The following is a 22,907-nucleotide window of genomic DNA, read 5'->3' as shown; positions in this document are numbered from 1 at the left end:
TGTTGGATCAAAATTTTATTTCTTCATGAATATATGTTCCCAAATTTTATTTTATTTTTCAAAAAAAGGCACTATCAACCTAATTATTTGTGGATAAATAAATAAAGATAGTCTGTAAATTTCATACATCAGTCTATGCTACACCAGATGTGCTACCGTTGTATGTTTTAATACAAAGATAAAAATAAAAATCAACTGATTATCTGAATACAAATAAAAATATTGTGGAGTAAACATATCAAGTCTAGCATAAACTGATCTTTTGGTAGTTGATTGTACAGTTTGTTTGGCTTCGAATCTGGCCAAATTTGGTTAGATTTAAATAAAGGCTGAAACAAGGCATTAGAAACTCCAATTTTAAAATTCACAAGTTTTTTATTTCGTAAGCAGTTAGTAAGGTTTTAAAAAATTATCCAATAATCAACAAATTATGTACAAAAAAGAAAAGAGAGCCATTTCAATGAATCTATCCAATTTGCCAGCAAAATACTAAAGATGGATGTCTTCACAAACCATAACATATCAGAAATTTAAAGAAATATGTCCTAAATTACAATCCTATAATGCAAAACAAGGTCCCAACAAATATTAGTTGCTAAAATTAGTAACCTGGTTATGTGAAGCATCCTCGATCTCATCTCCTATATTGTTGGCTCGCTGAAATCATCTAGGAGCCGAGGCACGTGCCACCTGATATCAATGATCAACGAAAACCAACAAATTTATTATAACACCAATATACAAATCACGAATAACAAAAGAAAAAAATAAAAAAATTTAACATGACAAGTGCGAGAAGGCCAAGGAGAATTCGATAGTATATTAGATAATGTTACTCAATGACATAATATCTTGTGGTCATTAAGGAAACCAAGTGATCATAAATTGGAACTGTTTAATCCTATTTAGTGGCCAAAATCAAGTGATGGGAAAATTTTCATCTGCTGTAGATCAAGATGGGGACTATAGATAAAAGTTATTTTATTGAATGATTCTGTACAATTGAAGCATTACCTGAGCCGTATACATTGAGCTTTCAGCGAGAAATTTGACAAACTCTTGCTTCTTCATCTCATAGTTGACCTTCGCATGGTCTAAGTATGACTGCTCTCTATGAAGATCTTCCACCATTCGATTCTTCTTCCATGTTGTTTCCTTTATCTGGTTTTTGATCTCCAAGTATTTATCAGGGAGGCTCAAGCTTTCAAAGCCAATAGGAAACTTGACATCTTCCCTAAAAAAAAAAAATCAAGTGATTAATTAGATTATTGGATATAGGCAATGAAGTAAGAGATGTATACACATTAAGTTTCTTAAGAATAGGAGTTTGGATTTTCGAAGTAAGGCACCTGACTCATTTACTTGTCCACACATGACGCACGCACATATAATTCATTTATGCATTTTTCAAGGAAGCAATTCATAATATGGAGAATTACTGAATTAGGGCCAAGCTTTTACCGAGGAGGACCCAAACGAAAAATTCCAGGACTTCTAATCATCCCTCCATCTAGTGATATGGCTCCATCTGGTATATAAGGAAGAGCCTTTAGCATGTCTTCCCTTGATCTGTACACTTGCAACCTTGATAATAGGTTATAAAACAATGTTTCTCTGAGGCCAAACCCACTCTTTGTAATATAGTACAAGTGAGTTCTGTCAATATTTATCATATTCACCGCAAAACCAAGAAATCCAGGAGGAGTTTCCCCACTGATTATTCTTGGTTTTAGAATATCAAGCCTCCGTTGAGGGTCGTTGGCTATAAACTCGCCAGGATATGGCCTATATACAAATCCAGAGAACGGAGCGAAGAATTGAGTAATTAATGAAAAGTTATTTCATAGATGAAAATCATAACTTTAGAAGTGCATACCTCAGTCTTTCAAGGCAAATGACAAGAAATGGGTCATCAAGGGACCTCCCAATTGAAGCTGCGAGTGCATGAAGGCCCAAGCTTTTATTTATTAAACCTTCTTTGTTGTATGCTTCCAAGGCCTTGACACCTTCGTAGGTCTTGCAGACCACTGCTAGCATGGTTTCTAGGCCCAAATACTCGGAAAGAAGTCTAAGACCCAAAATTAAGAGCAAATATTTGAAGTCAATAACAAACATTCCTGTAGGAAAACCAAAGATAAAGAAAAGTGAACCAACCTGCTAAGGTTGTCATCATCAACTTTTCCAAGTGTAGCAACAATGCCAAGCACGTCTTTTGTCAACGGATGATCAGAAGCCTGAGATTCAGGTTGACTTTTTATCATACACAAAAGGGCAGCAGCGGATTTCTCATGCTTAAGAATATTACCAAGCGTCTCTTGCTCACTCTTCGTAAGGTCAAGGTCTTGGTTTTGTATTGCAGAGAAACTTGTTTTATGATACTTTTCAAGAGTTGCTACAGGAACAAATGAGTGAAAAAGTAAAAGAATAGATTAGGATCTACTCAACAAGGAGAGATAAATCAGTAAGTAAACTTAATGCAGACACAGAACACAACGATCACATACTTATAAGAGTGATGCAAATTAAAGCAAAATAGATGTGTGGTCGCATATATATCACTTAAATATGCAATGGACTTTGTTATAGTCTAATGATGCACAAAGTTGTTCGTCATAAGCAATATACATGTTCAATAACGTACAAGTTCAGAGCAACAATCTTAAAATCCCTTGATTCTCTAATTGAAGCATGAAATTACGGAGCATGTGCACCTGGATTTTAGAAGATAGATACCTGTCATATCCAGAATTGATTCCTCCAACTTAATTTTCTGAGTTGCCAAGTATCTAACGTTGTCCTCGTGGTGCTTAATTTTTTGACCCAGCTCCTGTAGATCATCCTGAAGTTTCTGCAACAATACATCCACGTATTTTCAGTCAGGTCATTCTTGTCCATCAAGCAACAAATATAAAATCAGAAAGGATTAAGAATGTAAGATACAGATACTCTTTTCAAATCAGGAAGCAATTAACAGTCATCACATCATCTATGCATTATCAATAAACAGCATCATCAGAGGTTCAAGGAGAATTATTGAAAAACCTTGGAATGAATTAGAATTGATTCAGCCTGCTGACTAAGCGCTCCATTTTGCACATCCTCTCCAGCAAACACATGGGGCGAATTCTGACCAGCATGATCAAGTGCTGCTGACGAGTTGGAGATAACCATTGCCCTTGGATTGTTTGGCAGCTGGCATACCAAGTAATTACTCAGTTATTGTTTTTATACACGGCAAAGACACAAAAATTCTGAAGTATATGTCTAAAATCCAGTAAGAAAGTAAAGTAGGCACTAAACTTATTCTGTAACGTCGGATATAAAAATGTTCACTCTTTAGAATTATTTCCTTCCTTCTGAAATTTATGCACTCTAGAGCTAAGAAACAAACAAAATGGTACAAAATAAACTCAGTTAGATTAAATTTCAAGGCGAATTCATGTCTACTGAGTCGAATTATAAGCCAAGATTCAAAGTTTGTCCTTGCATCAACCAACTACTTTTCCCAAAATAAATACATTTTACAAACTCTGTAAAAATTAATTGTCATTCAAAACATCAAATCGTAAAAGAGAGACAAGATTGAATCACACGAGATAAACAAACTTGGTAGAACAAAAACAAAAATACTACGCGGCACCAAATAAATCATCTGGAAACAGATTAGGTGGACTATAACAAATTAAAAAGAAATAATCGTTCAACACCCAAAATTCCACTTTCTCCTTCGCAGCATTTTCAAAATTTGCATAAATTCTAATCACCCTGTCCACAAATACAAGCTGCATGCTCGACATATTCGATCCCATGTACAGAAATGAACTGGAAACACCTCAAATAAACATAAAATACCAATTCAAAACTTGATTCAGAAAAGAAACCAAGAGTGTAAAATCCAAATTAATAACAGAAAAACATCTTAATTATTGAACCTGAGGTGATATCTCGGAATCTTCAGATGTCCGCTTCTGATCGCCTCCGCCAAACATCGACGGACGGCGGGGGTGGCGCCGCCGAGGGAAGGGAGGGAGGTGTGGGAGAGCAGAGAGTGACGCACTGAGTTTGAAGAGGGAGAAGACCGTAATAGTAAAACAAAGTATATTATTTACTTCTAATCTTCTATTCTTTTGTATTTTAAATTTAAATAAAATAAAATAAATATATGAGATTATAATAATATTCATAAATTATGAATAATATTTAATTGAGAGAAATTAATAATTTAGTACTAAATAACATGTGATTTATTACATAAATAATAAGATTTAATATAACTTTTGTTATAATGTATTTTTGTCCACATCAAAAAAATCTCACTAAAAATTTATATTATATAATATAAATAGTATTGTTTTTTTAAAATATTAATAACATTATATACTTCATGACTTTTAATTAATACATATAATTTTTTAGTAAAAAACACAAATTTAATGTATCGATTCACCTTTTAGTTTGTAGACAACTGTCGGAAAAATTAATGCATATAATTTCGTAGTTTTGTATTTACATTAATATCCCTTCAATTGCATTGATAAGCACATGTAGTAAGATATGAAGGTCGAGAGAGATGTCTCTACATCCGAATTCGAATAACCTGTAAAATGCCTTAACATGAAATGAATTTTTGTTAAATAAGGTAATCCTCTAATTCAACCCGTAATTGCAACGACGCGGGGTTTAGCTATTTGCTTGATCTAACAATATATCAGATCATTTGAGTTTTTAATATCACTAAAAAAATTTGATCTATATAACTCCTTGTTCAAACTCATTTCGACTTAATACTTATACATTGCATAATCGAAACTTGTAGCATACTCTCGATTGTAGGTTGCGACATCACAATATTCAAAATATTTAATGTGTCTTATGACAAGAATACAAACATAATTTTCAATGTCTTTGTATAAAGACTATCACTCAACTAAACTTTGAATTTCAACTCTTATTATAATGTGATTGATTTGTGTGTGTGATGATTTAATCATTTACAGTGTATGTATCTCTTTCTCATATATATCATCACATTTGAGTTTGCTTTCATTCAAGCTAATTTTCTTCATATAAGATTTTCATGCTTGGAATCTCTTTCAAAAACTTGTATTTGAACTTCAAGATGTTGTATTTATATACTCCAAGAATGATATATATATGTTAGATACAATAATATCACTGTTTGAGAAGGTTCTGGATAATTTCTGACATTAAAACGATCAGGTCCGTCTTTTTTACGTTTACCCAAACCATACTGATTTTGAGCCTTGGTGTCAGTTAGACTCGTCGGCTAGGCGGATCTCAATCAGCTAGACTCGTTTCACTTAGGCTGAGCCTTGCTAAATTGAGGTTCAAGCCGTGTTGATTTCATTTTGTGCGGAACCAACAACTTCATCGTAGTTTATCAGCTACTTCAACTCCGATTCAAACATCGACTTGTGAAGATGATTTTAGATTAGGCTGACTAAAATTCTACAACTAGTCATGTCCAAATGATGATTGTTTTTTTATTATACTCAATTTGCTCATGCAACTTTTAGTTTGCCTATATAACATTCGATTTAACCCAAATGGTCAAAAAATACGACTGGTATAAAATTAAGTTTTCTAACAAATTATTTTGGCGGCTGGTCATTTGCATCGTCAAGCTATGATATATCATCAAAATACTTCAGCACACAAGATCTTTAACTTGGCTAATTTTGAGTTTCAGTTTTCAAGTTGAGCTAGCAACTATACATTTGAGTAAATATGTTAAAAACACAATAAAAAAAATTTGTTATCAACAAAATCAAGACTGTGAACGGTTTCGCAACCCAACAATAAAGCTCATCTTATGTTATATCGATTATAGCCCGAGAGTTGAGTGTCATTTTATCAAGAAATTCCATGGTTTGAAACCAATTTGTTTAGGCTAGCAGTCAAGTTCATTAGGCTCGTTTGGTGGTATTGATCAAGAAAGATGAAATAAATAGGTTATATTGCAATTTATTTCTACATATATTTTAACTATCCACAAGCTCACAGTGTCCAACCCTATACATTAAGTAGTCTTAATTACAATTAATTTTTTAGAACTTATTAATATTTTTATTATAAAAAACAAAATAAAAAAAATAAATTTATCAAGGATGAATAAGAAATACTTGTTATAAGGGGTCCGGTCCATTGAGCACGCGTGTTTGCAAGCACCTATGTCAAGGGCGTGACAAAAAGGTATCATATACGATTACTAGGAAGAACGAACACTGAGAGATAAATATTATGCAGGGAAAAAAGTTATGTGTATAAGAGTCTCTTTTGAATTGCAGGACACAACAAAATTCTGAAACAAATATGCAAATCTTTTTACTGTTAAAAATTTGTGAAACATAAATATTACATTAGTACTTAAAATGTAAGTTAATTCAAAAGAAATCGATTTCACAACTAATGAACAAATTTATGGTAGAGTCGATTTGGCATCAATCATATTCTTGCTATGGTAGATTTGATTTGGCATCACTCAAAAACTTCCAAATTTGTGAGTCCGATATCCCTTTGAATTCAAGCAAAAGGCATCCATCTGCCAAAGCCAAAAGGATAGCCTTCATTGATTTTTTACTTTTAATCTCTCACCACATTTTGAAGTTGGAATACAAATTGTTGGTGAAAATGAGACTTCCATAGCTAACCAATCTTAATTATTATTATTTTTTTTATGTGAATCTAAAATTCAAAATTATTACACTATCTTCATTTATACGCCACTTAATCATGATACCTCTTTTACACACAAAAAATTATTATACCTTTTTACACACAAAAACGACTTAAATATAATAGGATAAATGCTCAAAATTCTTTAGAAATATTACAAATATCATTTTTCATAAATTAAATATATTATTTATTTATTCCGGGTCTAGATTAAAATAATTCCAACCCCATTTTGAAAAACTCAATCCAATTAATAAATTTGTTCCATGTTGAACTAGATTAAACCACACCGGTTTCGAAGTAACCAATTTCTCTTTCCCAAAACATCATAATNATTGTAATTAATAATTAAATAAATATTTCATTCAAAAATTTAAATGGATGGAGTAGATAGGCGAGTAAATGGAGCTATTAAAGAATTTTATTACAACGCACGTGAGATACTAAATGTTTGTTCTATTATTAGATTTAATAATTTCAGTGATCCCTCGAACTCCACGACACTTAACATGATAATTCGAAATGCGTGCAACAAAATTCACACCTTGATCTTCTTAATTGCAGTGTAATTATAAGTTATAGTTGTTTTTTTTTTTTTTTGGAAAAAAACATTAAAAACAAAAAATTGTGAGACTTCTTCACGATTTAATTTTGTGAAACGAATCTCTAACCTCACTCGACTTATGAAAAGTATTATATTTATGCTAAAAATATTAATTTTTAATATAGATCGTATTAACGCATCTCACATTAAAAGATACGTGAAACCATCTCACAATAAACATGCTCATAAAAATACAATAATCAAATTAAATAAAATATTAGATATAATAATGATGATGATGATGATGATGATGATAATAAGAGTATGTCTTTTGTGAGACGGTCTCAAGAATCTTTATCTGTGAGACTGGTCAACCATATCGATATTCACAATAAAAGTAATACTCTTAGCATAAAAAGTAATATTTTTTCATGGATGACCCAAATAAAAAACTCGTCTCACGAAATTGATCAGCGAGATCGTCTTACAAGAATTTTTGTGTAATAATAGATACTTAAATTGACAAGTTAAGAAACATAGTTGGCATGTCAAATGAAATTAATTCTATATTAAATAGTCTATGGCATCTTTTTATTGGTGTTTAATGGCCAGTGGTATTTATTTATTATATATCAAAATAGATATCCGAAAAAAAAATATATATATATATATATATATATATATAATAATTTGGATGATAAAGGATATATAGTATACAGATGAAATGTAATCAAACTTTGTATCGATTTATATAGATCTTCAATTACTCGAGTTTAAGCAATAATTTTGATAATATATGAACGATAATCCTTTTGATCAATGGTTAAAATATTAATGTCATGTTTGATGTGAATGATAAATGATTACACGTTATTGTTTCATTCCAATTTGACTCAAATTATAGATATGAATATAATCACGATTCATTATTTTATCTAAAATATTAATTTATCATTTTTATATTATACATTTTTTATTGTTTCGTCTTACAAATTAAACGGTGCGAAAATTACTAATACGTGATAATAAAATGGAGCTGACCCAACACTCCGTTGAGTATACCCAAATATCGTTTGATACGAAAGATAAAATATAAATCGGAAATGCTTGCATAAGAAGAGAACGATCGAATAGATGAAAGATATCAACTGAGACACACTCGTAAAACAGGAGTCTCGCACATGCCAATGTCCAATTGGCCGATCCCAACTATACACAGGACTCCAAGAATCAGCCACACCTCGTGAAAAGATTAAATAGCAACGGCAGATTTGCGAAAGGCAGCAGTAACTGCTGCTATTGCTCATTCAATACACACAGTAGTACAGACCACTTTCTCTCCAAAAACACACTTTTCTCTATCAGCACTTTAATCTTTTTTACTCCTCCTCACATGTTCTTCCCTTTATAGAACAGACATTGATCACATTTTCTTGAAAAGGCCTCTGTGTTCTGTGTTTCAAGAAATGGGTTTCGGAGATTATAAGGCATGAATCGAGGACTACGGGTAATTTGCGAGTTTGGTCGTATCATATTTCTATGAGGATTTATTATTTTTTACTGGTGTTATGTTTCAGAATTTTGTTTTTGTGTTTATTTCATTTTGAAGGTGTCTGATCATTTGGGCTGACAATGGGGAAGAAAGGAAGCGGGTGGCTTTGGACTGTGAAGAAAGTTTTTAAGCAATCTCCCGGTAAAGATTTGCCAGACAAGAAGGTTTGATCATTGTTCGGTAGATTTGATTTTGCGTAAATTTGACCCTTTTTTTTTTTCATTTTTTTTGTTGAAATGGGACAGATATAGGAAAATATACTTGTTGATGATCCAATTACATGAGAGGTGAAAATTGTAATTTAATCCAGATTATGCATGAATACCATGATATACTGTGGCTGACCATTGTTACACAAGAGGTTAAATTCATAGTATGATAATAATGAAGCACAAGACTTGATAAAAGATTTTTTGAAGTCAAATTAAAAGTTCAATTTTTAGGACCATTTCTATTTGGGCATACTTTGGATTGTATCCATAGTGATTGATTGATTTTTATTTTGATGATATGGAAGAACATTAATTTCATGAAATTTGGATCATTTATATGGTCCCCTATCATTATGGACTGGGGAAAAAGCAGCAGGGGATCATGCCCTGTTGCTTTCTTTCCAACCATGCTATTCATGTGCTGTTCGTTGATCGATCCCTTTTCTTATGATTACAAAATATTTGATGTAATTTAAGTATATTATTTGGTCATATAACACAAATTTTATCTCTGGAAATCTGGTGATGAGATCGTGTTTCGTTCGTCATTTCTTGGTTTTTCAGGAGGAAAATGTCTGTGGCAAGACTGATTCCAATGATCTTGAATAATTTTTACGTTCTGGATTTGGTTGGATCAGAGAAATATGAATACGTGCACATTAATTAATGTTACTGTCACACAGGATTGATTTTGTTGCTGTTATCTAATTTTGCTCACATGTTACTTATTAGGTCTAGAAAAGTCCTAATGTTGAAATGTTTCCTGTGAATTACGCACAATTTTTCAGGCCGGTAATGAAGAAAAATGGCAGTACGAAGCACCAGAGGTCGTGTCCCTCGAGCATTTCCCTGCAGAAAGTTCTCCAGATGTGACAAACGGAGGGAGCGATCACTCATCTCTGGTGGCTGAGGATCAAGATCGTACCATAGCCGTGGCTGCGGCAACTGCTGCAGCGGCTGAGGCAGCTGTTGCAGCAGCTCAGGCAGCTGCTAAAGTTGTTAGATTAGCTGGTTATGGCCGCAAGTCTAAGGAAGAAAGGGCTGCAATTCTCATACAATCTTATTACAGAGGATATCTGGTAATTTTATCTGATCCATTTTACTTCTTTTCGAGGATAGACTTAAGGTCAAGCAAGTGCAAGCAATTATGGACTTAAATATGATATGGGATGAGATAATAGCCAAAATGGTCTTCTAAGTTCGCCTGTTTTGTAATTTGGTACGGTAAGTTAGTTTGTGTTTTGGCTTAATAGGGACATTTTTTGTTTTTCCTATTTCCAAAGTTCTATCAATCTCAACAATGTCACAATAATCTTTTACTTATATTCAACTTTTAGGCAAGACGGGCATTGCGCGCTTTAAAGGGCTTGGTGAGGCTTCAAGCTCTAGTGAGGGGTCACAATGTGCGTAAGCAAGCGCAGATGACGATGCGGTGTATGCAAGCTCTTGTACGGGTCCAGGCACGAGTCCGGGCTAATAGACTTCAATTAGTCCAGGAAAAGCTCCAATCCAAGCTCGAAAAAGAAGGTAGGCTTAAATCGGGTGAAGATCATCTCATGAAGAAAAGGAATCAAATAGAAAAGTTTGAGAATGGACAATGGGACAAGATGAATCAGAGTATGAGTAAAATAAGAGAAAGTTCTTCAAGAAAATTGCCTGATCTTGAAATGAGAAGGGAAAGGGCTCTAGCTTATGCTCTTGCTTACCAGGTTTGAAATTTTTATTCATTGGTTAGTCTTCTTTTAATTGTTTTATAACCAAATCTTGCTCTATCATTGACATAAATTTTTTTGCATTCTATTTCATTGGTTGTGACCGAGTTAACGGTTAGATCGACGCACCTAAAGTTTGGTCTAGTTAATTACACTACACACACCCTTTTTCGTTAGGATCATTACAATGACAAATGCTGAAGTTTGGTTAACCTCGTGAGGCCATATTTTAAGTGAATGTGCGTGCAACTAAGAACTATACATAGCCTCACAAAGACAAGTGTAAAGGGGTGTCGTTGCCATTTATCCTAAGTAAGCTAATAATGCATTATAACAAACGTGACATGTTTATTTATGTTGAACTTATACTTGCATTTTGGCCTTACCATGTGATCCTGCAGCAAAACGAGCACTTGCTACTACAATCCCACATGAATAGGGACGAAACCGAACTTTACGAACACGGAACGAACAAGCCCCCGTGGGGTTGGAACATACTCGAGCAGTGGATGGCGACTCAGCCCTACTATCCCCGACATAAGATGGAGCGTGGCACCACCATAGATGGCATGTCTGAGAAAACAGTTGAAATGGATTATGTTACACAATTGCGCCTAGAAAATGTCAACATGGGCCGATTCAGGGGCGGTCCGATTGAATTGAGCCCATATTCAGCCCGTCAACCACGAAGATTGAGCTCCGATGATGTACCTAGCTACATGGCCCCGACTCAGTCCGCCAAAGCAAGGATCCGAAACCAAGGCCCGGTTAAACAAAGAAGCCCGCTAATGGCTCATTGGAACTCATCCACGAGAACTGGAACCGGTTTCGGGCTAGTTTATGAGACGTCGAGTTCGGGCGGAGGAACGACTTATCAGGCCCCCAGAAGCCCAAATCCAAAAGATAATAATACTCATGGTGCCGGTAAATGGAACCGTAGCCCGGAATAAAAGTAGTGAGGAGATGGCCTTAAGTCAGTGCCATGCAATGGTTGGAGACGTAGTTTTGCCTAATTTTTTTAATATTTCTTTTTAATGTTTGTCTATTTATAAACTATATAATATATTGCCTAATAATGTTGTGAAGTACGGATGGATATTTATTTAGTTGTTGATGTGTTAGGAAGTTGAAGTTGTAAAGTTTCATCTTAATAATAATGGAAAAATATATGAAATCTCGACATCGTGACCAATTAATTTTGATGTCCCCAAACTTGGGTCTGGTACGTCCCGAGCCGAACCGTGGTTTAGCCCGACCTCTCGAGCCGTTACAGTCCTCGAGCATGATCTTAATCTTGACATGCCCGTCCTTCATTTACTATGGCATGTACAATAATTATTATTTCATTGAACTGCCACACAAATCTTTGAAATTTCAAAACTATGGCATGTACAATAATTATTATTTCCTCCTCAAATATATAAGTTTTTTTTGTGTCACACAAATTAAAAAAAAAAATGTTTACAAACAAACTTCTTATTCTATCTTTATTTAATTCATTCAATTTTTTTTTATTTTTTCAAGATTTAATTAATATGGAATTATTAGTTTAAAAAAACAGGAAAAATGTTATTAAATATAAAAATTGAACTATATATTTGAAAAATGGAAAAATAAAAAGAAATCTATATAATTGGAAAATATATAGAGTATCTTCTTTTTTATTTATCTTAAATATATATTTGGAAATAGTCTGTATTTTTCCAATATTTTACTATTATACTCATATAGTTAAATGCATTAAATATTTCCAACAACTTTTTATAACCATTAAAAACATTCAATAAATAAGAATAAAATAAAACATTTGTTTGCATAATTTACTTTTCAAATACGTTCTTAATATATGGAAATGAAACAAACTTATATATTGAGACGGATATAAACTTTTTATTGTTGTTGTTATTGTATTTTTGTATCATATGATCTTCAAGGTTTGGAAGAACAATTTTGCTTTATTTATACGAGGCCATTTCCTTTCTTATTTTTTCTTTCTTTTTAATTAATTGTTTGAGGCATTATAGCATGATTAAAGAGGAAGACAAATTATTATTATTATTATTATTTCATTAAGTACGCATCTAACTTAGAGTTTGGTGGGCCAACTTATATATTATTTAAAATATTTTGAAAGTATTTTTTAATTTCTACAAAATATTTTATATTAAAATTTTATAATAGTTAAAAATAAGTTTATAAGATTTTATAAGCTATTTAAAACAAAGTATGATTATAAATTCTTATTTTTAAGATTATAGTTTCAAGAAATTTTAGATAGTGAACTAAACTGCTAATAAATTGAATGAAAAATCAAGGTTAGGAAAAATGGTGTTACAATATTTTTATTATAAAAAATTTAAAGTAAGCAAAAACATAAAGAAGTACTTATAAGAGTGAGGCTAAAACAGTTATCAGGTGATCTCGAACTCATTCCCTAGCCTTATTACAATAAACATCATTTCACAAATGGTTAATTATTAGTATAAATATGTCTTTTGATTTTCTTAAAATTAATTATTTGTACTTTGAAAAATGGTTACAAGAGTGTTATTTGTTAGGGATCTACGAGAGAATTTTCTTTTATACTATAATTATTAAGCTAATAATAATGACAGTATACGTAGTTGAGTCATTAGTATTAGCGATGAAATAGTGTATTCCGTTGCTAATATGACTTGATGATTGATTAAAATCCGTCATTAATCCTAAATATTTTTTTATATCACAAAAACTCTTGTGAGACGGTCTCATGATTCAATTTTGTGACATAGATCTTCTATTTTGGTCACTCATGAAAAATATTAATTTTTATTGTAAATATGGACATGGTTGACATATCTCAAGATTACAGTTTCATGCGACCGTCTCACAAGAAATCTACTGTTTTATGTTGATGTATGTGGTGACAATGGTATTTGTTAAGCCTTGTAATAGTTCATACATCATGTTTAAACTATTAAAATTTACACTAATTTTTTTTTGTAAGGATTGATTTCCCTTTGGATACACTCTTTTGTCCGCTAGAAGGAAGCTAGGCCATGCAATATTAGTGTCAACGTTTACACTTAACAACGAAAAGTGACCTTTCACACAAAAGGCACAGATTTGAGGTTCGAATTTCGTTGCCAATGTGGATTTTACAAGAATGACCCTTTTCCTCTAAACTAATGTATCATTAAATAAAATATTTTAAAACAATGACCCCAAAAATATACTCCACCCTCTTAATATAATTAGGCTTATTTGTGTTTTTACAAATATTAAAAAATTATTGAAAAGCGAGTTTTAGGGAGAAAATTTTCGACCGATGGAGTATTAAGTTATGATTATCTTATCCAAATTTGTAGACTTGTGTGTAGGACTTGGAATATATCATATTAGTAAGTGATTATATTTATATAATGAATGGAAATATGTCTTGACATGCAAAACATAATTTATTCCTTAATTATATTTCTTTTTTTATAATATTACGCATCAAATACTTAAGTAACAGAATTTTATCTTTTTAGAATAATTATATTAACACAAAGATTAATATTATCGGCAGATATGATCTTTTGTATTTAAAAGAGTTTATTTATGTTTTGTATTATATATTTAAGGAATAATCTCTATGTCAAAAAAACTATATATATTGAAGAATAGAGTCTGTAAAATGTGTGGCGCGATAGAGAGCAAGGAAGAACATAAAACATATGTTTTGCTCTGAAGTAATCAAGTGATTGAGTATCGTCGTGTTGTTGTGTTACCGTGAAGTATTGAAGGCTTTCGAATACGACACCTAATCAAAGTGTTGCGAGAGTATTGTTCATTAAACAGGATTTTGGTTCACATAGTTTGCATCCATTGTTATTTGGTTATTTTTGTTAATAGAAATTTAGGATGCACTTTGTTCTCTCGCTGTGTTAAGGTAGTTAGTTTTTTGTTATTCACTGGTATTCATTTTGTGCGTAAAGTAGATACATTTTCTAGTGAATATTTTGCTCTGAGACACCGTACAAATGTAAACACTTGTGTATAAATTACTCGTATCTTTATTTACCAACATAAAGTATCAGTGTGACAAATTATTTATTCTGTTGCAATTCTCCATATATTCAGTACTTATATGTTAAACAATTATTTCAAATACAAAACCGAAACCACGATTTTGAAGAGAGAAGAATTTATGGGAGATAACAAAGGTATGTTATTGTGAAATAACACTTAAAAATTTTGTAGGATTTTTAGGAAGCTGAAACTAAAACATTGTTTAATTGGTTCCGAAAATTGTTGAAACCAATTTTGTCAATAGCGATCAAGTCCCTTTTGTTTAAAAATGCGCTTTTCTTTCATTATTTCCTTTATTTTATTTTCTTTTTACCTAAAATTTCTCATACAAGTAAATTTCAATTTGAGGTTTAAAAAATAAAATATGAAACAAATGGATGTTTCACTAGTAAATAAAAAAAAAATGGGATTTATTATTTACTTCTGCAAAATATACAAATGACCATCAAAATTTGCAGAATCATATATATACACGAATACACTTTGGCTAAAAAAGGAATTATTTTCTTGAAGGGCAAATATAAATGTGATTGAATATGTGACTGATAAATCATGGCCCCCCTGTGGTAATTTCTTCAAACTCGGTGCTTTGAAACCATGTTCCTTGTGGGGCAATGGAGAACAGCCAAGCCAACCTGGAAAGAATACTACATATATAATAATATTTTCAAAGAAAATTCTTGATCCTCTGATGAAGATACATCATTATTTTTTGGTTTTTACGTCGATTTCCTATGTATCAATGGCGACAATTTACCTGAAATCTTGCATATTTTGCTCCTTACATTCAAAGCCATAAACTGAAGCAGAGTGGGAAAAAAGGTTATTTGCTAGAGTGGGGTTTTTAAGGGGTCAGCACTGAAAACCAGGGAAACGAATTATATTTTTGTATTTGGTTTTTCTTTTTTCTTGCAATTCTGTTGGACAGTATAGTTTTTTAAAAAACTGATTTTGCAGTTTTCCCACGTGTAAAGTTAATGCCTTTGGCATTCTCTGATGATTTGTGTGGGATAATTTGAGCAAGAAACAGATGGTTCCTGCCCGTTTCCGGTGGGTTCTTCTGCTTAGCTTGTTTCTTGAAAAGCAGAAATTGATTCCCAATAGGGTGCTTGTTTTTAGGTGAAACTCACGTCTAACAAAAAAGGGATTCTTGCGTTGATTGAAGTGCACTTACCCTCCTGTTCTTCTTGTAAGTTTACTCGTTTTAGTTATTTTCACAATTTGTTTGGACATTAGTTGCAGTACTGTTTAATTTGTTGAAGTTTTCATATTTACTCTTTCGTTTTCGGTTTCAGTGGATAATATGTATAAACCTTGAATCTATTGAAAGAGTTATTGATTTTGTCCCAGTTGAGGTGGATTTTTTCAAATCTTGATTCCCTTTTGTGGCTTTTGTTCAGAGGTGGCTGATATAGAAACTGAGTGATGGATGAAAAAGGTGTTTCTGAAGAGAAAAATGAAGGATTATATCCGATATTTTACGGTGTTTCTTGCGCGTTTTCTGCTCTTAAATTCTTGCCAGAGCCTGAAATTTGTGATGCTAAATGGTCAGAAATAAGAAATAGGATACTTCAATGCAGTGCCCATCTTCTGGGATTGCTAGTTTGGAGTGTTCAAACAGAGGAGTCTAATAATAGCGTTAAAACTCAGCTTCTCCATAAGTTGGAGAATGCACTGAAAGAGATAAAAGAATTAAAGAAACGGCGAAGCGAAGATGCAAAAGCTAATGAAAAAGTTGTGAGCATAATTTCATCTAGAGAGCAGAAGTGGTTGGATGAGAGAGAGGTACTTAGGCAGCAAATAGGCGCTTTACTTAACGATTTGAGAGTTCTTGAGAACGACAAGGATAAGGCTATTGCTGAGTTGAACGAAAAATTGAATGAAAACGAGGTCATTTTGCTGTCAAAGGATAATTCTTTTGATGAACAGCTGAAGAAGAGAGAAGAGGTTGAAGAAAGGCTACAAAAGGCTGAGATCCTTATTGAGGAGTTGAAAGAAAACGTTAAGCGTGAGGCTCAACGTCATTCTGGTGAAATCACAAAACATAAAACAGCGATTATTGAGCTTGTGTCTAACCAAAGACAGCTTGAGGCGGAGATGGGTCGAGCCCTTAAGCAAGTCGAAGCAGCAAGAGAAGAGCTTGATTCAGTGTTATCGCAGAAGGAGCGGTCTATCTTGACGACTCAAAGATTATCTATGGAACTTGTTAAAATGCGTAAGGATTCAGAACAGAAAGACCAGATTTTGTCGGCTATGTTAAGGAAATCTAAATTCGATACGGCTGAGAAGCAAATGCTTTTAAAAGAAGTGAAAGAATCGACGGCCAAGAGAAAGCAGGCTGAGCTAGAAACAGCGAGGTTGAGGGCAGTTTCTGTATTGAAAAATGAGAGAAATTCGTTAAGAAACATGTTGTCTAAGCACGTAAGTTCAAAGTCACATGCATTTGCAGGGAGGGCCATGATGTCTTTAGATGCTGGGAATTTCATATCGATGAAAAAGGATTACCATCTAGAGTATGAAAAACCCAAGATAAGAAAAGGGCTAGAAGTTCTTTCCCTAGCATCCGATCCTTGTTCAACTGATGGAACGGAGGAAACACGTAAGATTGTTTCTTTATATGGAACTTACAAGCTTGTTTGTTTGATTAGATTTCATATAGTTCAAATTGTTTTAATTCTAGTCGTTGAGAATTTCTTCTTATTAACTTTGCCATTTCGATGTCCTAGACTCAACATCTGATGTAGAGCCCTTAAAGAATTGGGTAAACTCTGAGGCAGAAAAGTATAAGCTTGCTATTGAACAAAGGCACTATCTTGAATTAGAAGTTTTTGCAGAACAACTGAGACTCAAAGATGAAAAGTTAGAAGCTTTTCGTTGCCGTATGCTAAGCATGGAACTCGAATCAAAGAGGTCACAGTCTCATATTGAAGGGCTAGATCATGACCTTACTCAACTGAAGCAAGAAGAGATGAAGTTGAAAGCCGCACTATTGGACCAGGAAGCTGAATTAAATAAACTTAAAGAGCAATTGCAATGGCAGTTCAACCCTTCAAATCTCCATAAAATAAATGTCAACCCCTCTCTACACGATGCAGTCGTAGCTCGTGACCCCGTTTGGTCGAATGTAAAGGTTATTAAAAGAAAACCAGGACAGAGAAAGCCAGAAATGAAGGCAATAGCTGAAGAAATTTCTCAGGAAATGGAGAATGATAAGGCTGATCAAATCCCATCTAGCGAATCGCTCAATGATATAGTATTGACACTTCGATCAGGGACCAATATTTTCCAGCAAGAGAGTGTCGAGTCTGAGGATGTTGCAAGTTCGGAAACATCGACATCAGTAAGCCAAGAATTAAGCAACAAAAGTAACTGGAAAATGGATATTCACGCTCTAGGTGTGTCATACAAGATTAAGAGACTTAAGCAGCAATTACTCATGCTCGAGAGGCTTACAGGAAAACAAGAAAGTAATGAAAATGGTGGAAACAAAAATGGGGTTTGTGGACTGAAGGGATTCTATCCTCTTATATCACTCTTGAACAAACAGGTTGATCGATATCAGTCGCTTCAGGCCAAAAATGATGATCTTTGTAAGAGAATGGTAAGCTCTAATTCTTAACATATAACAAGAAGTTTATCTTAATTTTACCTACTTTTCATTAGACTTTTACGAGTCAGTCATCTTATCTTATCCTCTTATCTGTATAAATTGCAGCATGAGAAGAACCTGAATTTGAACAATGGAGGTTCCAACACTGCTAAAACAGAGGATGAAACCAAAATACTGGAGCAGTTTCTTGAAGAAACCTTTCAACTACAGAGATATATCGTTGCAACTGGTCAAAAACTAATGGAAGTTCAAGCCAAGATTGCTTCGGGTTTCGTTTGTGATACAGAAGATATCGAAAAGCCTGCAACATTCGACATGAAAAGGTTCGCTGATAGTATTCGAACCCTTTTCCGAGAAGTTCAAAGAGGACTCGAGGTACAGATATCTCGGATCATTGGGGATCTTGAGGGAACCCTTGCGTGTAATGGGATCATGCATCTGAAAAAATAGCTCAGACCTGTTAATAATATGAAGAAGAGGCCAATGTAGCATAACGGTCTAAGGTATATTTATATCTCGATCACATGCTTTAGAGCTTTTATACAAAGTTGTGTAGTGTAAGATCTCGTTTTCAATTCATTCAAGATCATTGAGATTTTTTGAAATGTGCGTTCAACCTCATGATTATGGTGATTATAAGTGTGAATCACATGGAAATGCATGCCTTGTTGCTTTAAAATTATAATGATTGTGTTTTGTGTTTTTGCTACACCTGATGAAATATACTCGGTATAAAACAATTAGTCGTTGGACTGAACATGCATTTCAACTACCATACCGATTCGTGTTTCATCTGCAGTATAAACAATTCCTTTGGCGAACCTTGTCTTAATCTGCCTTTTGTCGTGAACAGCCATGTTCTTCAAATTCTGGTTGCTGATTATATAAAGCCCAGCATATATCAACTTTTTGGGTGAGTACTACTGATGCAAAATTTTTACTTGTATGATGTGATGTTTGGAAGACAAATAAAGAGTTGATAAATGATCATGCATCGATGCCAAGTCTAGGCAAAAAAGGGTTCTGGACACATGTTGTTTTAGGTCCAATCAATACACAAGCACATGCATATATATATATGCATACTAAACTTTAATTCACTATTTTGCATTTGAAAATGTACCTCCATAGGAATTCATGTTATAAAATTTTTGGACAAAATATCTTCACATTCTTAAAGTGAGCACAAAATATTTGGGAAAATTACAATTTTGATCACATGTTTTGTTTATTTGCAGTTTGGTCTTCTACCATCGTCAAATTTCAGTATTATTTTTGTATTTTTTTGACAATTTTAATAATTTTTGAGCATCACGTTGGCACCACGTTAACACCACATAAAAAAAATGATTAAATTAGAAAAATAAAAATAGTTGACTAAGGTTGAAAGAGGATTAAAATTGCACAAAGACTAATATAGAAAAACAAAATTATATTTTTTTATCTTGTAAAATATGCAAAATATCTATATTTACATCAGTTGAAACTTATATCCATTTTCATTAAAAATGATGTATTATTCAATCTGTTCTGAAGAAAACTTGCATGCTGATGAAAAAAGAAGTTGGTCCACATAAATAAATAAACGCATGGTAGCTTAAGTCAAAGATGACAAATCATGTATCATATCAGAAAATATTAAAATAATAATATCAAAGCACAATCCCAAGAAACAATTAATATTATTTTGTCAATATATATTCGGAACGTTGCGTCTAACATATGCATTATTTATTAAATTTATTTTAATTATATATTATATTTTGTAATTATATATTTCTCAATATGTATTAAATTATAAATTAATTAAAAAAACATAAGCTAACTCAATAGCTTTTGAGTGATCATAACAAAGCTCAAATTCGACAGAATTGATCAGTTCGAATAATTTCAAATAATTAGCAATTGTGAATATTTGATGGATCAAATAATTCTCAATCAGTGTGTGTATTTCAGGGTGTTTGGATTTTTTTTTCCAAATAGCTTTTAAAATATTTGATGGATCGTGATTTTAAAAAAAAAAGATTTGATGGAGCTTGGAATAAATGTTGGATTATGTTTTTAGAATAAATAAAATTTAGTACGTATCTGGCGATAGATTTTAAATATTATATGAAGTACTATTATAAAGTTTGAAATATATTGCACTGTATTGAAATATAACAACTTTCTAGATAAGTGAAAAGCTAAATAAAAAATAATTATCACGGGAGATATGACATTAATGAAATTTTTTATTTTAAAAAAAATAACTATTAAATTAAGGATAATTAAATTTATCACATTGACCATATGAATAGCCTCTATAGCATATATGTGTTCATTAAAAGGTCATTATAATCATTCAAATATCATAAATAGTTGAAGTATCCGTTACAAACTCACAATTTACTTTATTATTCATGCCGGGGAGCCTTTCCATATTCAAACCAAGTTTAACTCAAACCCACCCACCCTTCTCCAATGTATATATACATATACACAAGACTATATATATATATATATGTGCGTATAAAATCTCCGAGCCAAGGAGAACTAGATTTATAAGTTCATGTTTCTATTACAATGGGGTTAAAAGTAGATGATCACTATGAGATCAACGGGCCAAACTCCACACCTAAACTTTCTCTATCCAAACTTCCAACAAAGCCAAGGGAGCCGATTCAAATGCTGACGCCACCACTTCATCAGTCTCTTTCCATTCCATTCCAGTGGGAGGTGGCGCCGGGGAAGGCAAGGGCCGCCAAGGCCACTGCGACACCACCATATACCGCCACTGCACGCCGTCCTCCTTCCAAAAACTTGGTGGCAAGGCGTTTGGACCTGCCTCCAAGATTGTTGAATGATGATAGTGAGATGACCATAATGTCCTCGCCCGTCACGGTCCTGGAAGGGCCATACGTCGGCCGTTCATTGTCGCTTGCATGCACGTTCTCGTTCCGGAAAGGTGTGGTGGCAGCCGGGGAAGAGGGTGCGAAGAGGGGCGGAGCTAGAAACTTTGGCTCGGGGCGGTGGGGGAGCTTCAAGGAGGAGGGGAAGTTTTCTCTTAGTGATGCTTTCAAGAATGAAAAAAGGATCAAAAGATTTAAGAGGAGAAGCTTTTTTAACTTATCTGGCATGGATTCTAATATATTGGTGTGTAAATTTATGATTGATTTATACATTTATCTTACTTTTTATTAATTTTATGTTTAAAACAAATGGTGCATGAATTGATATACTTATAAGTATGATTCAGTTATTGAACATTTTCGACATAATAATTTATATATTTATGAAAATAAATTCTCCAATTTTTTAAAAGAAAAATACATTATTTTAACTATATATAGAGCATTTAAAATTTTCTAGCTAGTAGTATTTGTAAGATTTTAATCAGATCAAATAAATTTTGTGTTTCAGGCTGATATTTGTGCAAGCTTTAAGCATGCGGTTCCGTGGAGGCGCAGGCGATAAAAAAAAAAAAAACCAGAAGTCTTGATGAAATTTCCACTCGAAACTGAAATGCATTTAACACCCAACATGATTTTCCCTTTTTGCTTTGCTTTACTTTTTTTTCCTTTGTCAAGTTTATTNATATTTCTTAAAATTATGGATCTAAACGTTGTATTCGCTAATGTTAGCATATCAAGATCAATAGATGTAAAATTGTCACCACCGGTTGGATGAAGTGACATAAACATCTCTCTCCTCTTTGAGGAAGAGGCATGTGTTCGAACTCACGTAGAAAACAATAAAAATCATATCCCCTACCCACCCTAATGTTGTAATTAAAAAAAAAAGTGCACATAGAGAAAATATGGGTTTAGTTTAGTTTATAATTATGGTATTCAAAATTGAACACAAACATGCATGTGTATCATATATATATTAACTAAAAGTTCTGTTTAATTAACTTTCAGATTATATATGAAATAAAATTTACTTCGAATGCAGCAATATATATCTGTTAATATAAAATCAGAAAATGGACAGAAAAGGTATATCCTATAACATTAACGTAGAATCACAGTTCTTAAATTTCAAGAATTTCGAGCCTATTTGTATGCAAACTAATGCATGATATTAAGGACTGATTATTTACTAAGCTTGTATCTTACAATTAATTGGAGTTAGGCATCATGCAATTGTGCTACTTTTGTACGTTTGAGATATTTTTTAAGCCACAAAGTTAATTTGGTCCATTCATGTTTGGCTTACAAATTGCGGTTTTGGTCGTATTCTATTTTATCAAATTTCAGTTTTAATCTATTTTTAACGAAACACGGTGTCAATCGTTAGGAAAAAAAAAAAGAAAGGAAAAACTCCACTTGAATCTCATGGCATCATCATTAAAGTCTTTAACTGTCTACTTTGTTATCATGTCTTAAATCGGCATTTACACAAACCAACTCATAGTTTTAAGAGTCACTTTTCATNTATTAAAAAACCATTATAGTCATTTAAATCTCACTTGAGTTGGACTAACCGTTACACCTATTTTTTCATCACTCGTGAAGAGAGGCTCTTCACATTCAAACCACAATAA

General features: G+C 32.9%; 4 protein-coding genes and 1 long non-coding RNA gene across 14 annotated transcripts; 3 read left to right on the top strand and 2 right to left on the bottom strand.

Moving 5' to 3' along the window:
- Positions 1-461: 461 nt before the first annotated feature.
- LOC140987032 (protein DEFECTIVE IN MERISTEM SILENCING 3-like) lies at positions 462-4,103 on the bottom strand. Of its 3 annotated transcripts, XM_073455465.1 has the most exons (9): positions 3,933-4,056; positions 3,301-3,378; positions 3,043-3,192; positions 2,734-2,848; positions 2,155-2,392; positions 1,877-2,068; positions 1,462-1,785; positions 1,015-1,234; positions 462-690 (listed from the first exon to the last, which is right to left on the bottom strand). In XM_073455465.1, exons 3-9 carry the CDS (start codon positions 3,169-3,171, stop codon positions 664-666), a joined length of 1,245 nt encoding a protein of 414 aa, XP_073311566.1. In that variant the 5' UTR covers positions 3,172-3,192; positions 3,301-3,378; positions 3,933-4,056; the 3' UTR covers positions 462-663. The 3 variants fall into 3 exon arrangements, with proteins under 3 accessions (XP_073311566.1, XP_073311564.1, XP_073311565.1); XM_073455463.1 differs by lacking the exon at positions 3,301-3,378 and having other exon boundaries at positions 3,933-4,103; XM_073455464.1 differs by lacking the exon at positions 3,301-3,378 and having other exon boundaries at positions 3,043-3,194; positions 3,947-4,096.
- A 4,264-nt stretch (positions 4,104-8,367) lies between these two features.
- On the top strand, positions 8,368-11,896 carry LOC140986692 (protein IQ-DOMAIN 21-like). Of its 3 annotated transcripts, XM_073455008.1 has the most exons (6): positions 8,368-8,562; positions 8,652-8,747; positions 8,850-8,956; positions 9,793-10,083; positions 10,342-10,713; positions 11,118-11,896. In XM_073455008.1, exons 3-6 carry the CDS (start codon positions 8,873-8,875, stop codon positions 11,664-11,666), a joined length of 1,296 nt encoding a protein of 431 aa, XP_073311109.1. In that variant the 5' UTR covers positions 8,368-8,562; positions 8,652-8,747; positions 8,850-8,872; the 3' UTR covers positions 11,667-11,896. The 3 variants fall into 3 exon arrangements, with proteins under 3 accessions (XP_073311109.1, XP_073311108.1, XP_073311110.1); XM_073455007.1 differs by having other exon boundaries at positions 8,368-8,747; XM_073455009.1 differs by lacking the exons at positions 8,368-8,562; positions 8,652-8,747; positions 8,850-8,956 and adding an exon at positions 9,026-9,577.
- Positions 11,727-12,019, bottom strand: LOC140986693 (uncharacterized). The gene is made up of 2 exons (XR_012176961.1): positions 11,806-12,019; positions 11,727-11,769 (listed from the first exon to the last, which is right to left on the bottom strand). It is a non-coding gene; the product is annotated as an uncharacterized lncRNA (long non-coding RNA).
- Positions 12,020-15,702: 3,683 nt separating this feature from the next.
- Positions 15,703-18,980, top strand: LOC140986440 (uncharacterized). Of its 6 annotated transcripts, none has more exons than XM_073454691.1 (5): positions 15,703-15,819; positions 15,874-15,958; positions 16,170-17,368; positions 17,496-18,370; positions 18,485-18,980. In XM_073454691.1, exons 3-5 carry the CDS (start codon positions 16,195-16,197, stop codon positions 18,827-18,829), a joined length of 2,394 nt encoding a protein of 797 aa, XP_073310792.1. In that variant the 5' UTR covers positions 15,703-15,819; positions 15,874-15,958; positions 16,170-16,194; the 3' UTR covers positions 18,830-18,980. The 6 variants fall into 6 exon arrangements, with proteins under 6 accessions (XP_073310792.1, XP_073310796.1, XP_073310791.1 ...); XM_073454695.1 differs by having other exon boundaries at positions 15,874-15,962; positions 16,172-17,368; XM_073454690.1 differs by having other exon boundaries at positions 15,704-15,819; positions 15,889-15,958.
- A 1,923-nt stretch (positions 18,981-20,903) lies between these two features.
- LOC140985675 (uncharacterized protein At4g00950-like) lies at positions 20,904-21,936 on the top strand. Its single transcript, XM_073453554.1, has 2 exons — positions 20,904-21,514; positions 21,782-21,936. Exons 1-2 carry the CDS (start codon positions 20,945-20,947, stop codon positions 21,833-21,835), a joined length of 624 nt encoding a protein of 207 aa, XP_073309655.1. The 5' UTR covers positions 20,904-20,944; the 3' UTR covers positions 21,836-21,936.
- Positions 21,937-22,907: the final 971 nt, after the last annotated feature.

The sequence above is a fragment of the Primulina huaijiensis genome, chromosome 10 (genome assembly GCF_012295235.1).
Source record: "Primulina huaijiensis isolate GDHJ02 chromosome 10, ASM1229523v2, whole genome shotgun sequence".
Lineage (NCBI taxonomy): Eukaryota > Viridiplantae > Streptophyta > Magnoliopsida > Lamiales > Gesneriaceae > Primulina > Primulina huaijiensis.
This window is presented reverse-complemented; position numbering and strand designations above follow the sequence as displayed.